We start from the raw sequence: 21,012 nt of genomic DNA on the forward strand, positions 1-21,012 counted from the left end.
CAAAAGCTCTGATTCTGATCTCACACTGGTACAAACTGGAAATAACCATCATGAAGTCAAGTGAATTGCACTGGTGTAAAGCCAATCTAAGTGAAATCAGAAACAGGCCCAAAGTGTTGTCTGTTTGTTTGTTGTAGGAGCTGTTTTTGGTTGCTTGGTTGTTTTTTTATCTGCATTTGTGAGGTCTAATACTATGTTGGAACTGCTTCTGCATTCTCTAAGATGAATCTTCATATAGAATTTACTCCAGGATCACCATGGTGCATGTAAAACTAATGTGCCATTACTGGAGAGATTTGAATTCTGCCAGCTGTAAATGACATACATGAAGTGATGCTGGATACCGATGTAGCAAACTAGTGAAGTCCCTCTTATATTTGTTGAGTAGATTGCAATGTAAATATGCAGCTGGAAATGTACTGACAGTAGCTGAACTGGGTGCAAATGGGTTAGAAACATGAATTGGTTAATGCATATAAAGTTTTTAGTTTTGTAATTTTGCAAAAACTGAAATTCTTATTTGTTATTTATCTGCTTTCAAAATATAACAAATAGTTCTATTGCCAATAACTGAACACCTATATTTATAGCACACTGGCGCGTCATAAGTGTCATTTGTGTCATTATCTGCATATGTTCTAGCTTTCCTAGAGTTATAGAAATGTTATAATTATCACTAGAACTGTGTGATCAAGGAGATTAGATTTTTCAATGTGACTGTTTTCTCAAGACATCCTGACTGTAGTGGAGTGACTGTGCTGACATTTGCACAGATGGACAGATGGTGCCTGGGATATGTCTGGTTAAAATGCAGACTTGAGGAGCCTAGTTGAGAAAGCTGAGCCACTGAGTTTCTAGACTAGTTGCCTGAGTCATAAGAAAATGTAGCCTGCATTATCCTTTGTGCTAGATATAATGGAAAACATAGTGAACCAGAGCAAAACAGGGCTATTGCTAAAACATAGCTTTTGGCAGAAGGCTACAATGATTTTATATCAGATTTTGGTATGCTTTTGTTCCATACCTAAGTAAGATATCTTTCCTGAGGGGTTCTCAGGCACTAACCTAAGCTGTTATCCATTTATGCACATAAACAGAAGGAGGCAAATTTATCCATGAGTCCAGCTGGCTAAACATACATACCAGTATATTACATTTGATAAATTACTCCTTGTAGTTGAAAAGCCCACAGTGTGAGATAGCAGTGTGGAATTAGCATCTTGAAGATGGGGGCTAGATTCTGATATCAATTACACCAGCGTAAATTGTAAATCCAGAGTAGCTCCCTTGACTTTAACCTCTCCAAGTCAAATTCATCCCTGATGTAACTCCAAGTCAAATGTGGCTGTGTGGGTCTGTTTCTCCCTTTATAAAATACATACCTACCTGTCAGGCGTGGTCAGTGTTCATACAGTATTTTGAAAAGTGTAAAGCGCAATATAAGTGTGAGATATTACTTTTATTATGACCCTTTAGTAGTAGATATTTATAACCTCACTGGCTGTGCCAGCTATATTTACTTCTGTACAACTTTGTGCAAATCACATGCTACTCCAGAAATCCTGCTTTAAATCACATGGATAACAAATTATTGAAATGGGGCATTGAGGGGGGAGTGGTGACAAATTCAGTCATCTGTGTAAAACTCTCTTGAATGTACCTACCCCTTTTCATATGTATCGCCTATTTTTATAAAGGGAGAAACAGACCAAGCTGGCCACATTCCTATGGGAAGTGAGTTTTCCATCATCAGTCCCAGCAATCTTCAGTGGAGTTATGCCATCCAATAATCTGATCCACAAAGTCCACAGTCAGATCCTAGTTATGGAAGATTATGCTGAGCCACATCGAACCACTCACTGAATTCAGGGCTAAGAACTGTCAAACCTTATCTCCTCACACTTAATAACATTACAACTAGGCCTATGTACCAGAATTTAGAGCAAGCCACCACTAATAGCAACTGGAAAGAAGAGAGTGAGGAGGAACTGGATTTGGCAACAATTGGAGCACAGCAGGTTTCAACAGTTTACTTTGGAAGTAATTGTTCACTAAACAACCATGATTTAATTACACTGGAATAATCCCAGCATTGGTAACTTTTATTAAAAACAAGACTGTGCAGCAGTTACGTAAACACTGTAGTGCTTTTAGCTGAGATTGACTGTTCACAAACCATTCAGTCACTGCACGATTTTTGAGGGCTGGACTTTTAAGTGGTTTCTCCTATTTCTTCTACATCAGTTTTAATTGCTAATAAATTAAACTTCCTGCAGGAGGAAGAGTAATGTTATTTGGTTTGCACATAGGCTGCATCCATCACCCTAGTGGATAATTAACAAGGAAGATATAAATTCTAGCACTGCAAATTTTGGGACCAATCCTGCAGCTCATTCACTCCAGTGGAGCTACTCACATGAGTAATGGCACCAGCAGAAAGCCTCAAAGTGGTATTTAGACTGACAAAAACTATCCTGTAATAAATAAGGGATAATCTGTGTTAAGACTTAGAGCAACCGATCTTACATACTATATTAAAGCTAATGGGCCTGATTCAACTATCACACCAGTGTAAATCAGGTCCAGTATCTGTTTAAAAAAACCTAATTATGACATTTGTTAGTAGTTAGGAACTAGTTCCCAAAATCTGAAAATGTCTTGCTACATTAGTGCTAGATTTGTGCATTATAAATAAGTCTGTGGACTCCATGGGGTCCTCTCCTAAACATGCACCATAGTGATTGCTAATTGGGCTGCTTTTTCTTCCTTATGCAGCCTGTCTTCTCAGGGTGATGTATGCTTAAAACCATTGACTTGGGGCATTCAGGATAGTGCCCCATGAGAAATCTGTATGCCCCATATGAAAACCTTGTGCGGCTTCTGGGCATCAAACTGGTTAAGTAACGCTAATATAAGGGGATTTGATGTTCTAACTTTAAATATCAAGGGAGCAATACCTGAAAGAACTGAGGTTGAAGCACTGTACTGAACAATTTCCTATTTATTGTAGACCATATATTTAGTAACTAATCATCCAGTCTAATAATCTAAAATAGTATTTGACAAAAAGGTCAAGTGTTTAATATTGGGGCTAGGAGAGCCATAAAAATCTATAAGGAATGAGCTACTTGGAACAGAAAGTCAGACCCAGTGCCCTGCTTAGTCATTGTATCTTTCAGTTCCTCCTTTCATTCTATAAAAATGTCTAACTCTCTTAAACTCAAATTATTCCATATGTTTACTACTTTGGGAGGACATAATTCTTCTTGAATTCCCCGCTGATTCTTCAGTCCTGGATTTTTAGATCAAAAGGTTTTCTCTCTTAAAATTTTCTGGAGCTTTTCAAAATGTTTTAATGTTTTATGGAATAAACAAAGTTCTCACAAAAAGGAAAAGTACTTTGATTTTTATGGAAATGTATTTAGAATGCAATTAAGGGGATTTTAAAAATTCAGTAATTGCTTTACAAAACTTCATGTAATCTATGTTTCAAGTCCTTTGGCCAAATGAACCTCAGCCAAAAGGGCTGGAGGAAATGGGCTACATACAACTCCCACACCAGCTCTGAATTAGTGCATCCACTGGTTAAAATACAGGACTATACATCAAAAGTGCTTGGTTCTCTTCCCTGGTCTGCTGCTGACTCTTTATCTCACTGTAAAATGGGCTTAATTCCGTACTTAAAGTACTTGGAGATCCTTGGGTGGATCTGTAGATATACGCAGTATTAATCTTGCTGTTGCACTCTCTTAACTCTGTTTCTCTGATAATGTTCAGAGTCTCTGTTCCTCATGACTCCCCACTTGTTACCAGTTTTCTTTGTTTCCACCATCTTCCTATCTGTTTCTAGGGCTTCCTCTTTTATTCTTCCTACAGGATCTCACCCTCTGCTACAGCTATTGAAACATTTAAATCCCACTCTCTACAACTCCCTGGAGAAGAAACTGAAAGAGTGAATGCTGTCAATTATCCCACCAACAGGTTTCACCCATTGTAGAATAAGTGATCATATAAACTCCTCTGTGGAACTTACACTTGTCAGTTATATGGTGATCAGAGGGTTTCCCTGTGTTCAGATTTGCAATATGTACCTCATCCACAGTTATATGTTATAAATAGGAATACTTGGGAGGACAAATAGAGAAGCAACTGTTAACTCTGCTGAGCTCTTTGTAATGGAAGATCTTTTTGGATCAATGGACTGAGAAAAGGTTCATTTTTTTTCTTAAAAAGGGATTGTCCCTACCGAAGCAGAACAGCTGGCATTAAGAGGCTGATCCACTCCCATTGCAGTCCCTAGCCAAACTCCCAGTGGTGCAGAATCAAGCCTTCATTAAATCCATGCCCAGCCTGTGAAATTTAAAAATGTTTAAAGCAAATTTAGAAGTATGGACTTGACAAGATATATAGAAGCAAATGTAAAAAGCAAATCAAACTGAGTCAAATTCTGATCTCTATTAGACTGATATAAACCTAAAGTAGCTCCATTGACTTCCATGGCATTATTCTCCATGCACAGCAGTGTGACGGGGAGTAAAATTCATCCATAATCTTTATCTGTTGTAACCATCTTGCTCCTTCCCTTCCTAACTGCTGCACTATTATCTAGTGTTGTTACTCTCAGTGTAATGTCTGATTAGATGTTGAGCTTTTTGGGGAGAGTAGCTGTCTTCTTATATTTTTAAGAGCTGTGTACACCTAAACTACCTACATTACTGTATAAATAATAAAGAATGCCAATTTTTGTGATGAACCCAAAACCACCACTCCCACGTCAATTAAGGCCTACGCATTTATCATTCCCTTCACATATGTATTCACACCAAGATAAGGACATATACATGTAAGCAGAACTATTCAGGCAAAAGCTCTTAGAGATAAAACTTTGTAGTGTCTTAGGTAAGATTTTGATCTCCAAAATCAATGGAATTACCCTGGGACCAAATCAGGCCTATATACTATAAAGTGGTTGGAACGCTTTTGTGCTGGGTATCAGAGAAAACCCAAACTACTTGTGCTAAGGAGTGAAAGAAAATATTCTAATAATGGACGGATAATTGAGTGATGCATTGCATTTGACAATAAAGAACAGTGTGGATGTGTCCTCATATGTAATCTAAAAGTTACTCGAGTGAGTGAGTTGTTTGTATATCCTTTCTAACACTTTGAGTTATATCAAAATTCATGATAGTTATCTTCATTTTTAATAGTTAATGAATGATCAGTGTAACATGTTGGAATAGGAAATGCTAGATGATTCATATTAACTGTTATGAAAGTTTTTCAAGGTTTGAAATGTAGAAAGAAAAGTGAAAGTTGCTATATCATCTACACAGTATTTAAAAGCTGAGACATTTCTACATGTGAGCGATGAGAAATTTTGAGTAACACAATTTGTCAGATGGTCATATGGTTTGATTTTCTGAGAATCAGGTTGAGTCCTGTTGTCCTGCATTCGTATAAGTTCTCAAACAATGAAACTGTTTTCATGTAAATTTCTTTTGATTGAAAGTCATCCTTTCATAAAATTGGTGTTACTGTATAAAGCTATATTTTTTCCTTCCGGTGGAAGATGCTTTGTAAAACCAGTGTTTTATGTTCTGTATTAGAACTAATATAAAATCCAGGATGTAAAAGTGAGTCCTTAATCTTACTCAATTATTTATGACTGACAAGGAATCCAGCAACATTGCCATGGAATTCCTGTCATGCATAAACCTCTGAGAATCCTGCACTAAACACAAGGCGCCAATTCTCTGCTGGAATAAGTGGGCACAGCTCCATTGACTTCAATGGAGTTTCCACAACATATTCCAGCAGAGAAACTGACCCAAAGCAGTTGAGTATACTGTCCTACAGAGACCTTTATTACCCCCTTCAGTGAGCAGAGATTTTTATCACCATGTCAGCACACAGGAGAAAGCAAACTATGATACATGCATGAACATTTCATAAAGCCTCAGATGGAGAGCATAAGCCAGCCACTAAGGCCAGGCTCCTCTAAGGTATTGAGGTGTCTAACTTGCAGTGGGAGGATCTAGGCCTGACTACCTGGGGATTGGGAAGGAAATGTCTCTTACAGGTAGGTCATTCTACAGTACCAGTAATTGTTTTGGTTATGTGGTACTGGCTATTAACACAGACAGGATATGGGACTAGGATATGTTCTTATCCAGAATGGCAGTTCCCATGATCCTACATTGTTGTTACATTTTCTAACAGAGTCATTCCTATAGCTCCCTGCCAGCAAGGAAAAGAAAGCCGGAACAGTGGTATTAATACATACGACAATAAAGTATAGAGTTGCTTACAACTGTATTAAAGGAATAGTTATACTCGTGGTAAGAGACTTTTGCCACTTTTTCTATTTTGACTTGCTGTGCAGAGGACATGTTCTCATCCCAATTAGAGCTGTATAAATGTCCTCATTCCCGTACATGCAGCAGATCTGAGTGTGTGTGTTCTGAACATCTTTGCTGTTTCTTTGGGCTGTTTATATGGTGGATAAGGTTCTACAGTTAGCCAAGTACACTCCAATCAGAGACAGTTCATCTTGTTACAGCGTACACATATTTCCTGTACATTTGCAATAAGGGTAAAGAAGACCAGTTCTTTGCTATTTAAAGCCCTTGAAAGAAGAACGACATACAGCAGTTTAGATTACCAGCAGACTACAATGTACGTTGCATAAAAATGTCAGTCTTAATGGCAAAGTTCAGGATAAAACTGTGTCAGCTAGTTTAATCATTTGCCATGAAATACCAGTTATCTTAATCTTACATGCAGTCTTTAAGTCGGCTGCATATTTTTGTGTAATTGAATCCTGACCCTAAAAGGGAGGAATCAAGAAATTTGCTTTTAGTGAATACAGTTAGGACCTAAATATTCCAGTTTAGAAATTATATTCAGAGTATTGTCAGATATTTTAATACTGAGCAGCTAATATTTCTCACAAGTGTATTTTTTCTCTGTTTCATATTTGTTTTCCATGCTGTAAAAAGTCATATTAGTATTCAGTTTCTATGGAACTTAACTGGGAAAAGTACAAATATTGTTCCCAGAACTTAAGACAGATAAATTAGTATCTAACCCAAATGACAGATTTTGTACATGTGTTTTGCTTTCCCTCTAGATACGTATTGTATTACTGCAGCAGCAAATACAACGAGGCCAAGATGTCTTCATTTTCCGTCAGAGCGAGAACTGTAGAACAATGTGATCGAGGCGTTGGTCTTCTGTGGCCAGCCGGTCAGAACCCATCAACAGCTGTGATGAGCAGAGCAGAGATGGGGAAACAGGAGGCAGTCAAAGCCAAAGAAGGTTTCGGCCTGAAGCTGTGTGTATGACTGAAACAGAGCAAGGCCAGGACCCAAGGAAACCCCAGCAGCAAGGGAAAAAACAGATTGACTCTCAGTGACTCATTTAGCTCCTGGATTGGACAGATCTCTCCCCCGCTGGCAGTTTGGCTGAGCATCAATGGGACAGATACCAGGATGAATAGCTTAAAATAATTAGGGGGCCAATCTGCAAAACTGCTCTCATCCAATTCTTTACTGTGTGATGAAAGACACAAAACAAATTACATTTAGATTATTAAATATTAAGTCACTGGATTTACCTCCATTTGGTCCAAAGCAGGAAACTGGATAAAATTCAATTTTATATCATTGTGTTGATGGCCTGTTTTTCATCAGATGAGTGAGTGTTTGTTGGCAGGTCAGACTCTTTGACACATGGGGAAAATAGGTGCTTAATTTAAATGAGAATTAATGCAATCATAATTAACACAAATGTGAACAGAATTAAACACAGGCAAGAGTTCAGTTTAATGCTTAGCAGTTTAAACTATATGTTTTAGGAAACATCCTGCTTCAGCTGAAGACAATGGCGGTGTTGCCGCTGAATTCAATGGAAACCGGAGTAGGCCTTGTAGGTAGAGAGGCAGGGTTCCCTGTACTTTATATTTAATGCACAAAAACAGAAGCAACAAGCTCATTTAGTATCAGTAAAGGTCAGTTAAAATTATAGAGACATCCTTTGGAGCAAATCTTCTGCCTTGTATTTGCATATTTATGAACTAGAGATTATGACAGGCCATTCCATTTATTAGAGCAGTGCTGCTATAGTTAATAGTCTGTCAGCATTTCCATTATAAACCCCGTTTTTCAGTGTTTTAATTTCTCAGCCATTTGAAATCACATCAGGAAGCAACGTAGCCCTTGTGTTGTCAGGCCAGGTGCATTTTTTAAAAAAAAATTAAATAAAAATATATTTAAATGAGCTCAGCCATTTCTGATTGGGCAAATGTCATAAAATCACAAAGCCTTGGGGGATATTATTCTTTTTTCTTTTTTTTTTAGGGAGATTTTGACAATCACTTCTTCTTTTTCTTCTTATCTCATCCCCTGGGGTCGAGTTATCATGCAAGCATCTGCCATCTTCTTCTGTCCAAGGCAGCACTAAAGTCCACTTGCTTACCATCTTCTTTGATGCAATCCATCCATCGCTGCTTCAGCTTTCCTTGGGGTCTCTTTCCAACCACCCTGTCCTGTCCCCAAATCCTCTTCATTCATCCTGTGCACGTGTCCAAACCAGCAAAGTTGCACTTCCTGGATTTTGTCAGCCACATCACGGACATTGACTTCCATCCTAATGCTTTCATTTCTAAATCTGTCCCTTCATGTAACTCTTTTTATTATGCAAAGACAGCTCATCTCAAACACCTGTCGGCATTGAACCTGCTGTATCTTACCCATGCTTCTTCACCATACAGCGTTGTGGAGTACACTTGGAATCTCAGTGTCAGTGGCGTATGCTTCTCATAAGCAACATCTAGGATGTTATTCCACACTCATCCAGCACTCTCCAGTCTGGACTGCAGTCACATTCAAGCTTGCTGTCTTCCATAACCCAGCCACCAAGGTACTTGAACTGGTCACTCTGGTTTAGTCATGGTCCATTAATCTCTATATCCAGTTTCCCTGTGGCACCTCTACTGACTCACATGACCTCAGTCTTAGTCATGTTCATTTTCATCCCATGCCTGCTTAGCTGGTCAGACCACTGATTTACTTTTTCCTCTAGGTCTTCTTTTGCGGATGCCCTTATTGCTATATCATCTGAGTATAGCAGCTTCTCCCCTTTTCGCATTGGGTTCTTCCTGCTGACATAGGCCATCAATATGATAAACAGCAGCGGACTGAGAGCTGACCCCGGTGCAGTCTGACTTGCACTTCAAAGGGCTTGTCGTTCCAGTACCTGTTCAGATCACTGTTTTAGGTGATGTATATAGTGCATTCGCCATAAATATTAAATCCGTAGACATTCCATATTTCCTCAGCATTGGTGTGAGCATCCTTGTGTCCACTTTTTGACAAACACATCTATCAAAAACATCTTGAAGTTTTGAAAAATGACATTTTGCAAGCAGCAAGTATATAAAGGGAACATCAGTCCTTGGTGCAAAGTCGAAGTTGCTGGAGGTACTTATCAAGTGGTGACACCAGGCTGGTCCCAAGCACGTGTGAACCATTTGGCTGCACATGGTGCCCCTTGCCCTTGGCAGCCAAAGCATTGGGCTAAGGGTGACAGCTAGGAAGAGAGAGCATGTGAGACAGCAGGAGCCACATTAAGGTGAATGAGATGCCTTGAGTAGAACAAGTATCATGGGCAGATCCACATTGTTGCAGGGTAGGATGGAGAGTTATGAAACTGGCATCCCCGTAAGTGATTCTTCTACTTCTTCTGAAACTGGTTAAGACCAGCACTATGGTGACCTCATTGCTGTTATTTTGGAATATAACTTTTGGTACTTTGCTGAGCTTTTCCTAGTTTCCCTGCATGCAATATAGAGACAAGCTGCACCTTTCTCATGCCTATTTGAACTTCCTACTTATTCTGAGTGTCCCCAGCTTGTCCACAACAGAGGAATTCCATCTATTGCCAACTCCCTGGCAGAAGGAAGATTGCTGATTACAATGGCAATATTTAGGTGAGGGCAGGAATAGGAGTAAAGTGACAAAATTTTAAAAAATTGTAATTCTACCCACTTCAAAGGAGTCCCCAGGAAGAGGCAAACACCCAGGAGAACAGGCTTCCACCTGAGAACACATGCTTTTTCCCATCCTTCCTGTCACAAGATCCTGAGACTCTGGTAACCTAAGTGGGACCTGATAGCACCAATATAAGGAAGCTGCCTCAGACTTAGCATGTATGATGCACTTATTGTGTAAAGTATTATAAAAGCACCTGGCACGGAACCAAAACTCTGTATTTTCTTCCATGAACTGTGGCTGGAGTAGAAACTCTTAGTTGTAAAAGCTATGCTACATATACACTTTGAAAATATATACCTTTTAAGGTATGAGGCAGCTAAAGCCTCAGGTCTTAAAGCCTCCAGATTTTGACAGCAGTTAAATCCAAACAGATTCAAACTTTATGTCTAGCCAATCTCTGTAATGAGTAGACTAAAAGACCTGGATCAGGACACCATGTTCAAACCTCTGGAAAATTTGGATCCATCTCGAATAGCTCAGGCTCATCTCCACTTCCTTAGCACAACAATATTTGGGATAGTTGTCAAGGTGATTCCTAATTTTAGGAGGTTCTTTTTTCCAAATTCCACCCCAGAATTATAGTAAAGAGCGATCTTCCTTTCCCTGGATAGACTGCAAAAAATTAATCCCTGGTCATGACAGTTGTTCGTAACTCAGAACTAGGCAGAATTAGGACTAGTGCTTCCTGATTGTTTTGCATTTGTAATAATAAAACTTTTTTTAAAAGTAAATGTTGCCTGATGTAGCAGTAATGAAGAGACTGCCAAGCATGTGTTCAAATATGTCTAGAGTATGCACTATTATATGTAATCTGATGGAAGATACATTCTGAAACTTATCTGAGTATTAGTGTTCACTACATATTTGTTTTGCTATCTTTTATTTTTACTTTGCAGTGAAATAAAAAGACTTGCACAACTGATTTTAATCTGTCTCATACAAATTATTATGTAATTAGCCACAATAGGATGTGTGCAGTTGTGGGTGTGGTGAGTATGTAGATTGAATGCCAACACTCATCTAGGTATGGAGTTGTAAAATTACACAATAACTTACACCCTGGGTGGGTGCTGTAATTATATTTTACATTAAAATAAGTTACATGAACAAAACAGAACACACTGTTTTTATCTTCCCACTGAAGTAGATCATAGCAGAGGATTATTATAACAGTATTCCCTGGATATAGCATCTTTCATCTCCAAAGGACCCGATAGTACTTTACCAACATAAATGTGATACAGAAACAACACATGAAGATCACTTCATCCACCAGTGAAATGAAGCTACCCCAGGGTGGAAATGCCGCAAATGCTGAATAATGTACAGCACTACTACACAGCAGTTTTATGCAGGAAGTGAAGATTACCATGTCCAATTGAAACTGCTGGAGAATGTTAAATAGGCTGAGTGTAATTACCTTAGTTAGAATTTGGCTGGACCCTGGAATTTATAATCCTCTATCTCACAAAAAGTTTCAGGAGACTGAACTCCATGGTACAGTAAAAAAAACTTTGAAATTTCACCAGATTTATTACATTTTAATGACTGAAATATTCTGCAAGCTTTGGGATCCTGAAACCTTTGAGGAAACATAGCGCCACACTATGAATCCAATGTTTCTCTGTTGTGTTTACCCCTGAGTATCTGGGTTACAATGAGCAGAAGTGCTCAAGTGCAAGAGAGTTTGTTAGCCAACATCTGGAGAACAAGTGACTTCTGGTAGGATGTTTTAGATATGTGCTCTGTGAACCTATAATAATTTCTGACATAGGGCAAAAGTCTTCTTTGGCCCAAGGGCAAATCTTTTGCACATTTATGACTTGTTCAACATGTGGCACTTCTATTAACACTGATGGGTGGTCTATCCATCCATCTGCAGATTATGCAATAGAGATCTGCAAGACAGATAAGAGATCAACAGTGCAGATCAAAAAGGTGAACTTCCACTTTAGATCATACTTGTACCCTTGTGTCTCTGTGAATTCTTCTGTTTAATCACAGTATTTTCTCTCTTTTGATATGGCTCCAAGGTGAAGAAACCAACAGAAGATTGGTATGGCAAAAACTGCAACAGCAAAAACAATCACCAAAAACACCTGCTCATTGTAAATGTAAAACCCCAGGTCCTGGAGTTTGGCCTTTTCCTCTACATGGGTGGGGTCGGTGAGTTGTTCTTTGAGGGTAAAGAAGATGATTTTATCTCTGCATATTCAAGTCTGAAGGTCTTGAATGTGGTTTAGCGGGGTAATAAAGTTATTCCCGAGGGGGAGGGATAGCTCAGTGGTTTGAGCATTGGCCTACTAAACCCAGGGTTGTGAGTTCAATCCTTGAGGGGGCCATTTAGGGAACTGGGGTAAAAAACTGTCTGGGGATTGGTCCTGCTTTGAGCAGGGGGTTGGACTAGATGAGGTCCCTTCCAACCCTGATATTCTATGATTCTATCAAGCTGAACTGCTGTCAGGAAATGTACAAAGAGATGTTAAGGAAAACTGCAGATTCTGGACGAATTAGCAGCACAGACAAATAACTTAAAAATTAGTGACAATTAATTCTAATTTGTTACAAAAAATGACTCTTGCTAAATAAAACATCGAAGGTTGAAAGGCTGCTTCCAGTTTCTCCACAATAATATTGGCTTATTGGAGAGTCAGGAGATGTGGAGGACAAGCTGCTTCGTACTGAATAGGAGCTCTTTTGGGAATAACACCTTGAGCCTCCTGGGAAACCCCTGCGTCTCTCAGTCTATCTCAAACATGAGTGGGGCATATCTCAGTTTCCCTCCTTGTTCTATTTAACAGGAAATCTCTATTTGCTATTCCCCAAATCGCCTTCCCCACCCCCTCCCAAAACACAAAACCAGTTCGGGATATCTCGGTCTGATTCCAGTCTCATTTAGGGCCTGATCCAAAGCCCGTTGAAGTCAATTGGAAATACTTCAATGGGTTTTAGATCAGACACTTAAATTGATTTCACACCAATGTAAATCCACTGATCTAAACTGAGTTACTCCTGATTAAAGCTGGTGTAAGTGAGAAGAGGATCAGGCCTGTAAACAATCCCTGCCAGCGACTATTGGACTGAATTTACCGTCATCTAATCAGGTATATTGTAGGTGTTTGGGACAGGACTGATTGAACCATCCCTGTCTACTAGATCTATTGATGCAGAAAATGCTCACCTGTACCTCCTGTATTGCTACCTCTGGGCAGCTCGACACAAGTTACACTTTCTTTTGCTGCTTGAATGTTTGAGATGTACATTTAATTGTGATCTGGGCCTGCTGTGATAAGACTCTGAACTTCAACACTGAGAAGGTTTTGTTCTTCCCAGATGACTCTCCAAAAGTTCACCAAAGGCAAAGTTGAAAACAAACAAAAAGTCACTATGAATGAAAATGTGCAAATTTGTTTATTAAAATTGCCAGGAAATCTAGATTTTTGATTTGTCGAGAACCCCTGCTTTAAGCTATGTGGACTCTTATGGTGCTCATGATGGGTGAAATTCACCCTGTGCTGAGGGCCAGCACAAGCCTATGTAGCACTTAAGTTCAACTTCAATCCTCAAAATGAGGCTTCATGCTGGCCACCTGCACAGGGGTGAAAAATCATTCAGTGCAAAGAACACAGTGAACAAATATTGGAGTTCATATATATTGAAATGGCTAATAAGAAAAGTTTGTTGTTTTTATTTTATGATGGATAAACCTGATAAATTGAAACTGATTATATGAAATATTTAGGGTTTGGAATAATCTGTTGAAGAGTACAAGGTACTCCTGATTCAGGTGCATGTAGCTATTCTTCAAGTAACATATTTACTTCAAACAGAAGCTATGCACTTTTTTAAAAAAATAGGTAGGACGTGTATAGCCAGATTTCCTCAATATTGTGGTATGGCTGTATTAATTCAGAAATGTCTAAGGGCTTGTCGACACAGCACCTTAGTCCATACTAGCTAGAGGGTTAGGTACGTCGCCAAGAACTAGCATTGGTAGAGACACGCAGATAACCCTTCCTTTACTCCGGCGAGGTACAAAGAAAAATCTCTCTCCTTTGGCAGATATGGTTCATGATTTAAGACTTTTCTTTTTAAATGAATTCAATGGCCATGAAAAGTGCTAGACTGACAGCCTGAAGCCCTCTTTTCATACCCAGTACAGGTGCAGTATGGGCAACAGCCATGCAAGACTCTGCCTGCCAAATTACCTCATCATTTCTCTGGAGGCATTCCTGCTAGGCGGATGAGAAGGCAGTTCATTCTCTAAGACCACTCAGTCCATCACCTCTCTGCTAAGTCTGCCACAAGAGTGTCAACAGTTTGTGATATGGATACCTGTCAAATCAGATTAAGGCCTCCTGCTCATTTCACAGGGGCCACTACCCAGCCATTATATGATAGAGACCTTTGCTTACTACTCACCTTGGCCATATGTGGACTTGCAAGTTATTGGAGAAAGACTGGAGCCCATTACATATTCCCTGAGCCAATTAGTCCCTCAGGATTTAGCACTTGTAAACATCCATCTGTAAAATCATATTTTTTCTTCTCTGTAGGGTATGATTCTCCCCCACACATACGCACACACTCACACACCATGTAGCCCAGGCTGTAGAATGTTGCTGTTCCTAATACCAGTTCAAGCAATGGAATGCTTGCAAATCACACAAAACGCCTCTCAACATTACACAAGTGTTCCCAAGGCTGTGGCCACCCCACTAGTTCCAAGCTGGTCTTGAGAATGCTCTGCCTCCACCAGTTCAATTCAAGCACGTTCAGGGCCTTGAGCGAGTCGCATGGAGAGGCCCTATCAGGAAACAGGAAAGAAGGGAAAGATTAATTGAGCGGCAAACACTGTAATCATACAAACTCCATAAAAGCTGTGACAACTACTTGTCATTATAAAATGAATAACAGTAACCGCCTCCTTGAGAACTACCACCAAAGGGTGTAGCCCCTGAGCCTTCAGGCCACAGTAATCTCCATTGGCGGCCAGAAGTTCCAGGGGAATGTTATGGCAGCCAGGGACTGTCAGTGGCAAGGGAATCTCCACCCCAGTCACAAGGAGTGGTGTGACAGAGGAGCTGTTTTATTAGCTGTATGCCACCTGAGGCTACCCCTCTACAGGGAAGAGCCTGCTGGAGCTGCTCCTACTGCTGCTAAGATGCAAAGTAGCCAGAGTGCAGCCCAGAAGAAGGGCCGGTAATAGAAACCACGCTGATTGTATAGATACATAATGGTTAATGGTGGCTAAACCAAGGGCAGGGACGTAGATGGGGGCAACAGGAAAATATTAGCTGGTTGTTGAGATGAGATTAAGTTTTAAATATGATTTCAGCTGTTAGAGAGGCAGATGGTTCTGTTACTAACGATCCTTTACTGGTAGAGCAGCAGACTTATAAACACCTCTATAAATCTGCTGTTGTAGAAGTTAATAATAAAAAATAGAGCATTCAGTTGCACAATGTGAAGTCAGTAGGTTAGCAGATGGGGATATGCTTTTAAACAGGGTATGACTCAAAGACAGTTTAGGATGTTAATCAAGGTTGAAGCTCTGTGCCTTTCTGACCTAATGTGATATTCATACAAAGTTTACTGACATGATGTCCAGCTTTCATGTCAGAAGGGGTCTTTGCTTGAGATCTTTAAGTTTGGGTTCAGTTTTGATATTGAAAGAAAAATCAGTTCCTCCCAAGTTCATATAGAACAACGCCTTTATTCAGCTCTGAATGAAAAATTCATGCTCAGATACTGCCTATGTGTGCTATATTGCCCAACCAGGCCTGTGCGGCCTGCCCTGTTTCCATGCCACAAAGAGCCTACATGTGTCCTCCTCTGAGACAGCCCACCCAGCCCCTAGCCTTGCCCAGTTCATAGTGTCCAGAATTCTGCTCCATGTGGGTTCTGAAAGATGATGTTGCGTGTCTCCCCTAAGGTCTGCGAGAGAGGGCAGGCTCATGCTGGCAGATTGACAGTCAGCCACTGAAGCACCTTAAATGGATGTGGGTCCCCTCGTGCACCACCCAGTCTGTCTTACAGCTTTGAAATGGCTGGTTGAAGAGGCTGTTCCCCCACTGTCCCAGAGAGGAAATGATTTTTGTTCTAAACCTACAGAGCTTTCCAGTCCGCTCTCTCTCTGTCACTCTCTTTTTCCCTCCACAACAGCTGTTCAGAGGTTACTGCAGCCTGCAGCCTGTAATAACCTCCACAGGACATGCACAGGAAGAGCAATGTTTGGAGATCTGTGGTGCAGGCAGGAAGCTGATTTACTTGAGCTTCTGCATTTCTCCTGCGCCTTCCTTTTCAGCCCATGCCAACCATCCCCAGGAGCGGTCAGCCCAGGGTGTAGTCAGTGGGAAACAACTACTGTGCCCATCACTGGCATATGAAGCAGGTCCAGAGTTTGGCCCCGTGAAATGTGAGAAAACAATAGCTTCAATTATCCATATGGATCCATCTGGATTTATTCCAGACTGCTTCATTAATAGCAATCAAAGGCATCACTTTAATGGATTTTTTATCCTCAAAATTATGATCATGAAGAATTTGTTCCAGCTATTGATTTTGAACAGGCTTTTGATTCTCTTCAATAGCCTTGACTTATTTCAGATTTAGATAGCAGGAGGATTTGGCCTCAAATACATTAAATGGGTCAGTCTTCTTTATTGAAATCCACAGTTATGTTAAAACAAATGATCATGGTTTGGATCTGATTCATATATTGTGGCAAAGGAGGGTCCCTTTGCCCTGATACTTTTTGCTATTGCACTGGAGCCTTTCGCTCTTTGTTTTAGGAGACAGCCGTATTTTTCAGGGGGGAAATCAGTTGCTATTTCTCAGATTATCTCTATGTAGAGCCATGCAGAGAAGATGTTAATTTATAATTTAAAAAAAACAAGATTATGGATGTTATGCAGGAAATCACCGCGTGTTCAAGTTTATTATTTGTTAATTGGGGTAAACTCTTAAAGCCATTAGGCGATTTAAATGTAGTTCTATTTGAGCAATATCCTTTATTGGATCCCCCATTATCCTTTAAATATCTTGGTGTGCAAGAGGATAAAATTAGAAAGAATTTGTTTGCTCTAAATTGCCAGCCTCTGCTTGATAAAACTATTAGCTATTTAGCTAATTGGACGGATCTTCCATTATCATTAATTGGCAGAATTAATACAATTAAAATGGTGGCTTTATCTAAATGTTTGTGTTTATTTCGGTGTATCCCCATCATGTTCCATAACATGTTTGGAAAGCCTTAAATGCTGCAATTAATTCTCTTTTAGGGGGTTAAAGGTAAAATAAAAATTAATTTTGAAACTCTGCAACTTCTCTTAGAGTCAGCTGGAGTGGCTCACTTCCTATTCATTTATTTATTTATTTTGGCTGCACATTATAGTATGTTGTTGCATGATTTAGACAATCCCCAGTTAGTATTGTGCTGCCACATAGTGCACGGGGCACTTCAGCTGTAGGCAGAGCAAAATCAAAGAGCATCAAACCAACACCTCCTGCTCTGAAGCAGTACTTGATACACTTGCTCTTCTATGGCTGGATCCTTCAAGGGGTGAGGCACCCTGCCCAAGAAAGCACTTAAATGTGTGCTTAACTTTCAGTACTTGTGTAAACCCATTGAAGTCAATAGACTAGTCATATGTTTTAAGTTAAGCATGTGCTTTAATACTTTGCTGTATTGAGGCCAGCTAGGGTGACCAGATGTCCCGATTTTATAGGGACAGTCCCGATGTTTGGGGCTTTTTTTAATATGGGCTCCTATTACCCCCTACCCCCGTCCCAATTTTTCACACTTGCTGTCTAGTCGCCAGCATGTTTAGCACTTTGCAGGACTGAGCCTCAATTACTGTTGCTAGTGCCCCTAGTGGACTGGCAGACAAATGTGTATCAGTGTGCATACACTTTGGCCATGTTCTCATCTCATGATTTCTTTGAAATTTGGCTAAACTTTTTGTGCCTGATTTTTTAAGGGGTTTCTACCCCCTTTTTTTTTTTTTTTTTTTTTTGCACAAATTACCCCTGCAAAAATTGTATTTGCATGGTTTGCACCCACAGTTCTTTGTGGACACCTCTTATTTTGTCTGGATTCATACCTGGTTCAAATGCAAATTGGGTACTTCCCTGTCTAAATGGTGAGTTTAGCCATGGGTGCAAAAAATTTGTGGCCACCTGTACATGAAGGGCAAATTGCACTCTCAGAAACAGAGGCTGTCCTTTGACAATCTGGCCAGGTATTTCCAAGATTATTCCAGCTGATGTGCCTTCTACGCTGGTGAGAAGAGGTGATGCAGTAGCTGTGCCTCTTCACTGTCCAAAGGTTCTCCCATATCAGGAGGAGCCTCATCCAGCAAGATTCACTGGCTTTAAAACTGATGTGCATCAACAGACTGCCACAAAGCTGATTTGGAGGACCCAAAATCAGGCCCAGCATTGCAGGCATGATTCCAATAAACATAGTTAATTATGAGCAGGTACATAGCAGCAGCCTTGATTCAGTATTTCTTTGCTTGATTGTTTTAAGTCAGACTCTTAGCATCATTCGTAGACAGTATTTTATCATCTATTATAGGGTAGGTTGATTTCATGAAACATAGGAAGCTCAGTGTGTTAGTCCTGATTTACCTGCCTGGCTTTGCAACTATGAATTATCTGCATTATTCTGTACAACCCATCTCTGTTAATTCTATTTATAATCAATATGCTTGCATTCAGGTTCTGTTTTGTATTTAAATTATTGTTGTCTTTAGGGAGTCTGAGTCAAGTGACACCTATAATTTCCAGGCTCTTCTGTGGCTCCTAAAAACCATATGGTGGTGGGAGGTAGCTCTAGGGGCATTCTGGAGTGGGTAAGTATAGTGCACACACCCTCCACTGGTGCCAGCCCCGTGCTTGCTGGTGGATAAGTGGCCACGTCCCCGTCCCATTCTACCTCCTATAAGGTATTAAGCACTTGCTTCTTCCCTTTCTCCAGAATGTTTGCAGTCACATTATGGCTGCCTTCTGCATAGGGGCACTAGTGGGTAATGGTCACTCTGCATCTTCTCCTGTGGCATCCTCTATGTGCATGAATCTCAAAAGGAGGTGCTATTTACTTTTGATGAAGAAATCTCCCACATCATCAGCTTCTGCGTATCAAAAACCCACCTGAGCGGGACAGGATAGCTTAAGGGCTCTGCAAGGAGCTACAAGGCCTTTTCACTCTGAGTCACCAATTCAAATCCAGCCAAGTTTGGCACCAAGTGAACTGGAAATGAAGGGGTGAGCTCAGTACAAGACCTGACCATATCACACAAACCGTCATCAAGAAGTATGGATTGGATGAATGGACTATAAGGTGAATAGAAAGGTGGCTAAATTGTCGGGCTCAACGGGTAGTGATCAATGGCTCAATGTCTAGTTGGCAGTTGGTATCAAGTGAAGTACCCCAGGGGTTGGTTCTGGGGCCGGTTTTGTTCAACATCTCTATTAATTAGCTGGATGATGGGATGGATTGCACCCTCAGCAAGTTCGCAGATGACACTAAGCTGGGGGGAGAGGTAAATACGCTGGAGGATAGAGATAGGGTCCAGAGTCACCTAGACAAATTGGAGGATTGGGCCAAAATAAATCTGATGAGGTTCAACAAAGACAAGTGCAGAGTCCTGCACTTAGGAAGGAAGAATCCCATGCACTCTACAGGCTGGGGACCGACTGGCTAAGCAGCAGTTCTTCAGAAAAGGACCTGGGGATTACAGTGGATGAGAAGCTGAGTCAGCAGTGTGCCCTTGTTGCCAAGAAGGCTAACGGCATATTGGGCTGCATTAGTAGGAGCGTTGCCAGCAGATTGAGGGAAGTGATTATTCCCCTCTATTCGGCACGGGTCAGGCCACATCTGGAGTATTGAATCCAGTTTTGGGCCCCCCACTACAGAAGGGATGTGGGCAAATTAGAGAGAGTCCAGCGGAGGGCAACGAAAATGATTAGGGGGCTGGGAGATTACAAGGAGAGGCTGAGGGAACTGGGCTTGTTTAGTCCGCAGCAGAGACAAGTGAGGGGGGATTTGATAGCAGCCTTCAATTACCTGAAGTGGGGTTCCAAAGAGGATAGAGTTCTGCTGTTCTCAGCAGTGGCAAATGACAGAACGAGGAGCAATGGTCTCAAGTTGCAGTGGGGGAGGTCTCGGTTGAATATTAGGAAACACTATTTCACTAGGAGGGTGGTGAAGCACTGGAATGGGTTACCTAGGGAGGTGGTGGAATCTCTATCCTTAGAGGTTTTTTAAGGCCCAGCTTGACAAAGCCCTGGCTGGGATGATTTAGTTGGGGATTGATCCTGCCTTGAGCAGGGGGTTGGACTAGATGACCTCCGAGGTCTCTTCCAACCCTAATCTTCTATGATTCTATGATCACTGCTGGAACCTTTTCTGGCAATCTCATCAGAGAGTCCAACATTGGGTAGCCATAGATAATCAGCTACCCTCTCACTGATTCAGGTGGTTGCCTCCTCATTACTTAGGGGGGAGGGGAGGCATAGGTGCACTGGTAGGATGAAATGATCTAGTGCTGCTGCTGCTGCGCATGTTGCACTTGCTCTATGGAGAAACAGGGGGCTTGAATCTGTGAGGTTGCTGATCTGGCATGTTTTATGAGCACTAAAGTCACTGTAATAGAAATCAACCTGAACGGAGCAGCACATTGAGTTTCCATCAATACAAAGCTGTAGCGCCCATTAATGTCAATAGAAGCTACATGTTCCCACGGACTCTTCCTTGCATGCAAGGGAACAGGAAAAGAACCCTTCGATTAAAGGACTGAAAATAAATACATCCTGTAAATAAAGGCAGCTGATGGACCTGATTCTCTCTTATTCCCACCAATGTACTTCTGGAGTGAGTCCAACGAATTCAATGGAGTCACATTGGCATGAACCCCATGTAAGTGATATCAGACTCAGGCCCAATGTGCAT

The 21,012-nt window shown here is 40.8% G+C and overlaps 1 protein-coding gene across 1 annotated transcript in view; it reads left to right on the forward strand.

Moving 5' to 3' along the window:
- The window catches only part of LOC112109893, a 181,327-nt gene extending 173,014 nt beyond the window's left edge, over positions 1-8,313 (forward strand). Inside the window, exon 5 of the mRNA XM_024204622.2 lies at positions 7,133-8,313. Within this exon, the coding sequence (XP_024060390.1) occupies positions 7,133-7,346 (214 nt within the window). The 3' untranslated portion in view covers positions 7,347-8,313. The remainder of the gene's footprint in view (positions 1-7,132) is intronic.
- The last annotated feature ends 12,699 nt before the right edge of the window (positions 8,314-21,012 follow it).

This window comes from Terrapene carolina, unplaced genomic scaffold, assembly GCF_002925995.2.
Source record: "Terrapene carolina triunguis isolate 2854851 unplaced genomic scaffold, T_m_triunguis-2.0 Scaffold211, whole genome shotgun sequence".
NCBI classification, from domain to species: Eukaryota; Metazoa; Chordata; order Testudines; family Emydidae; genus Terrapene; species Terrapene triunguis.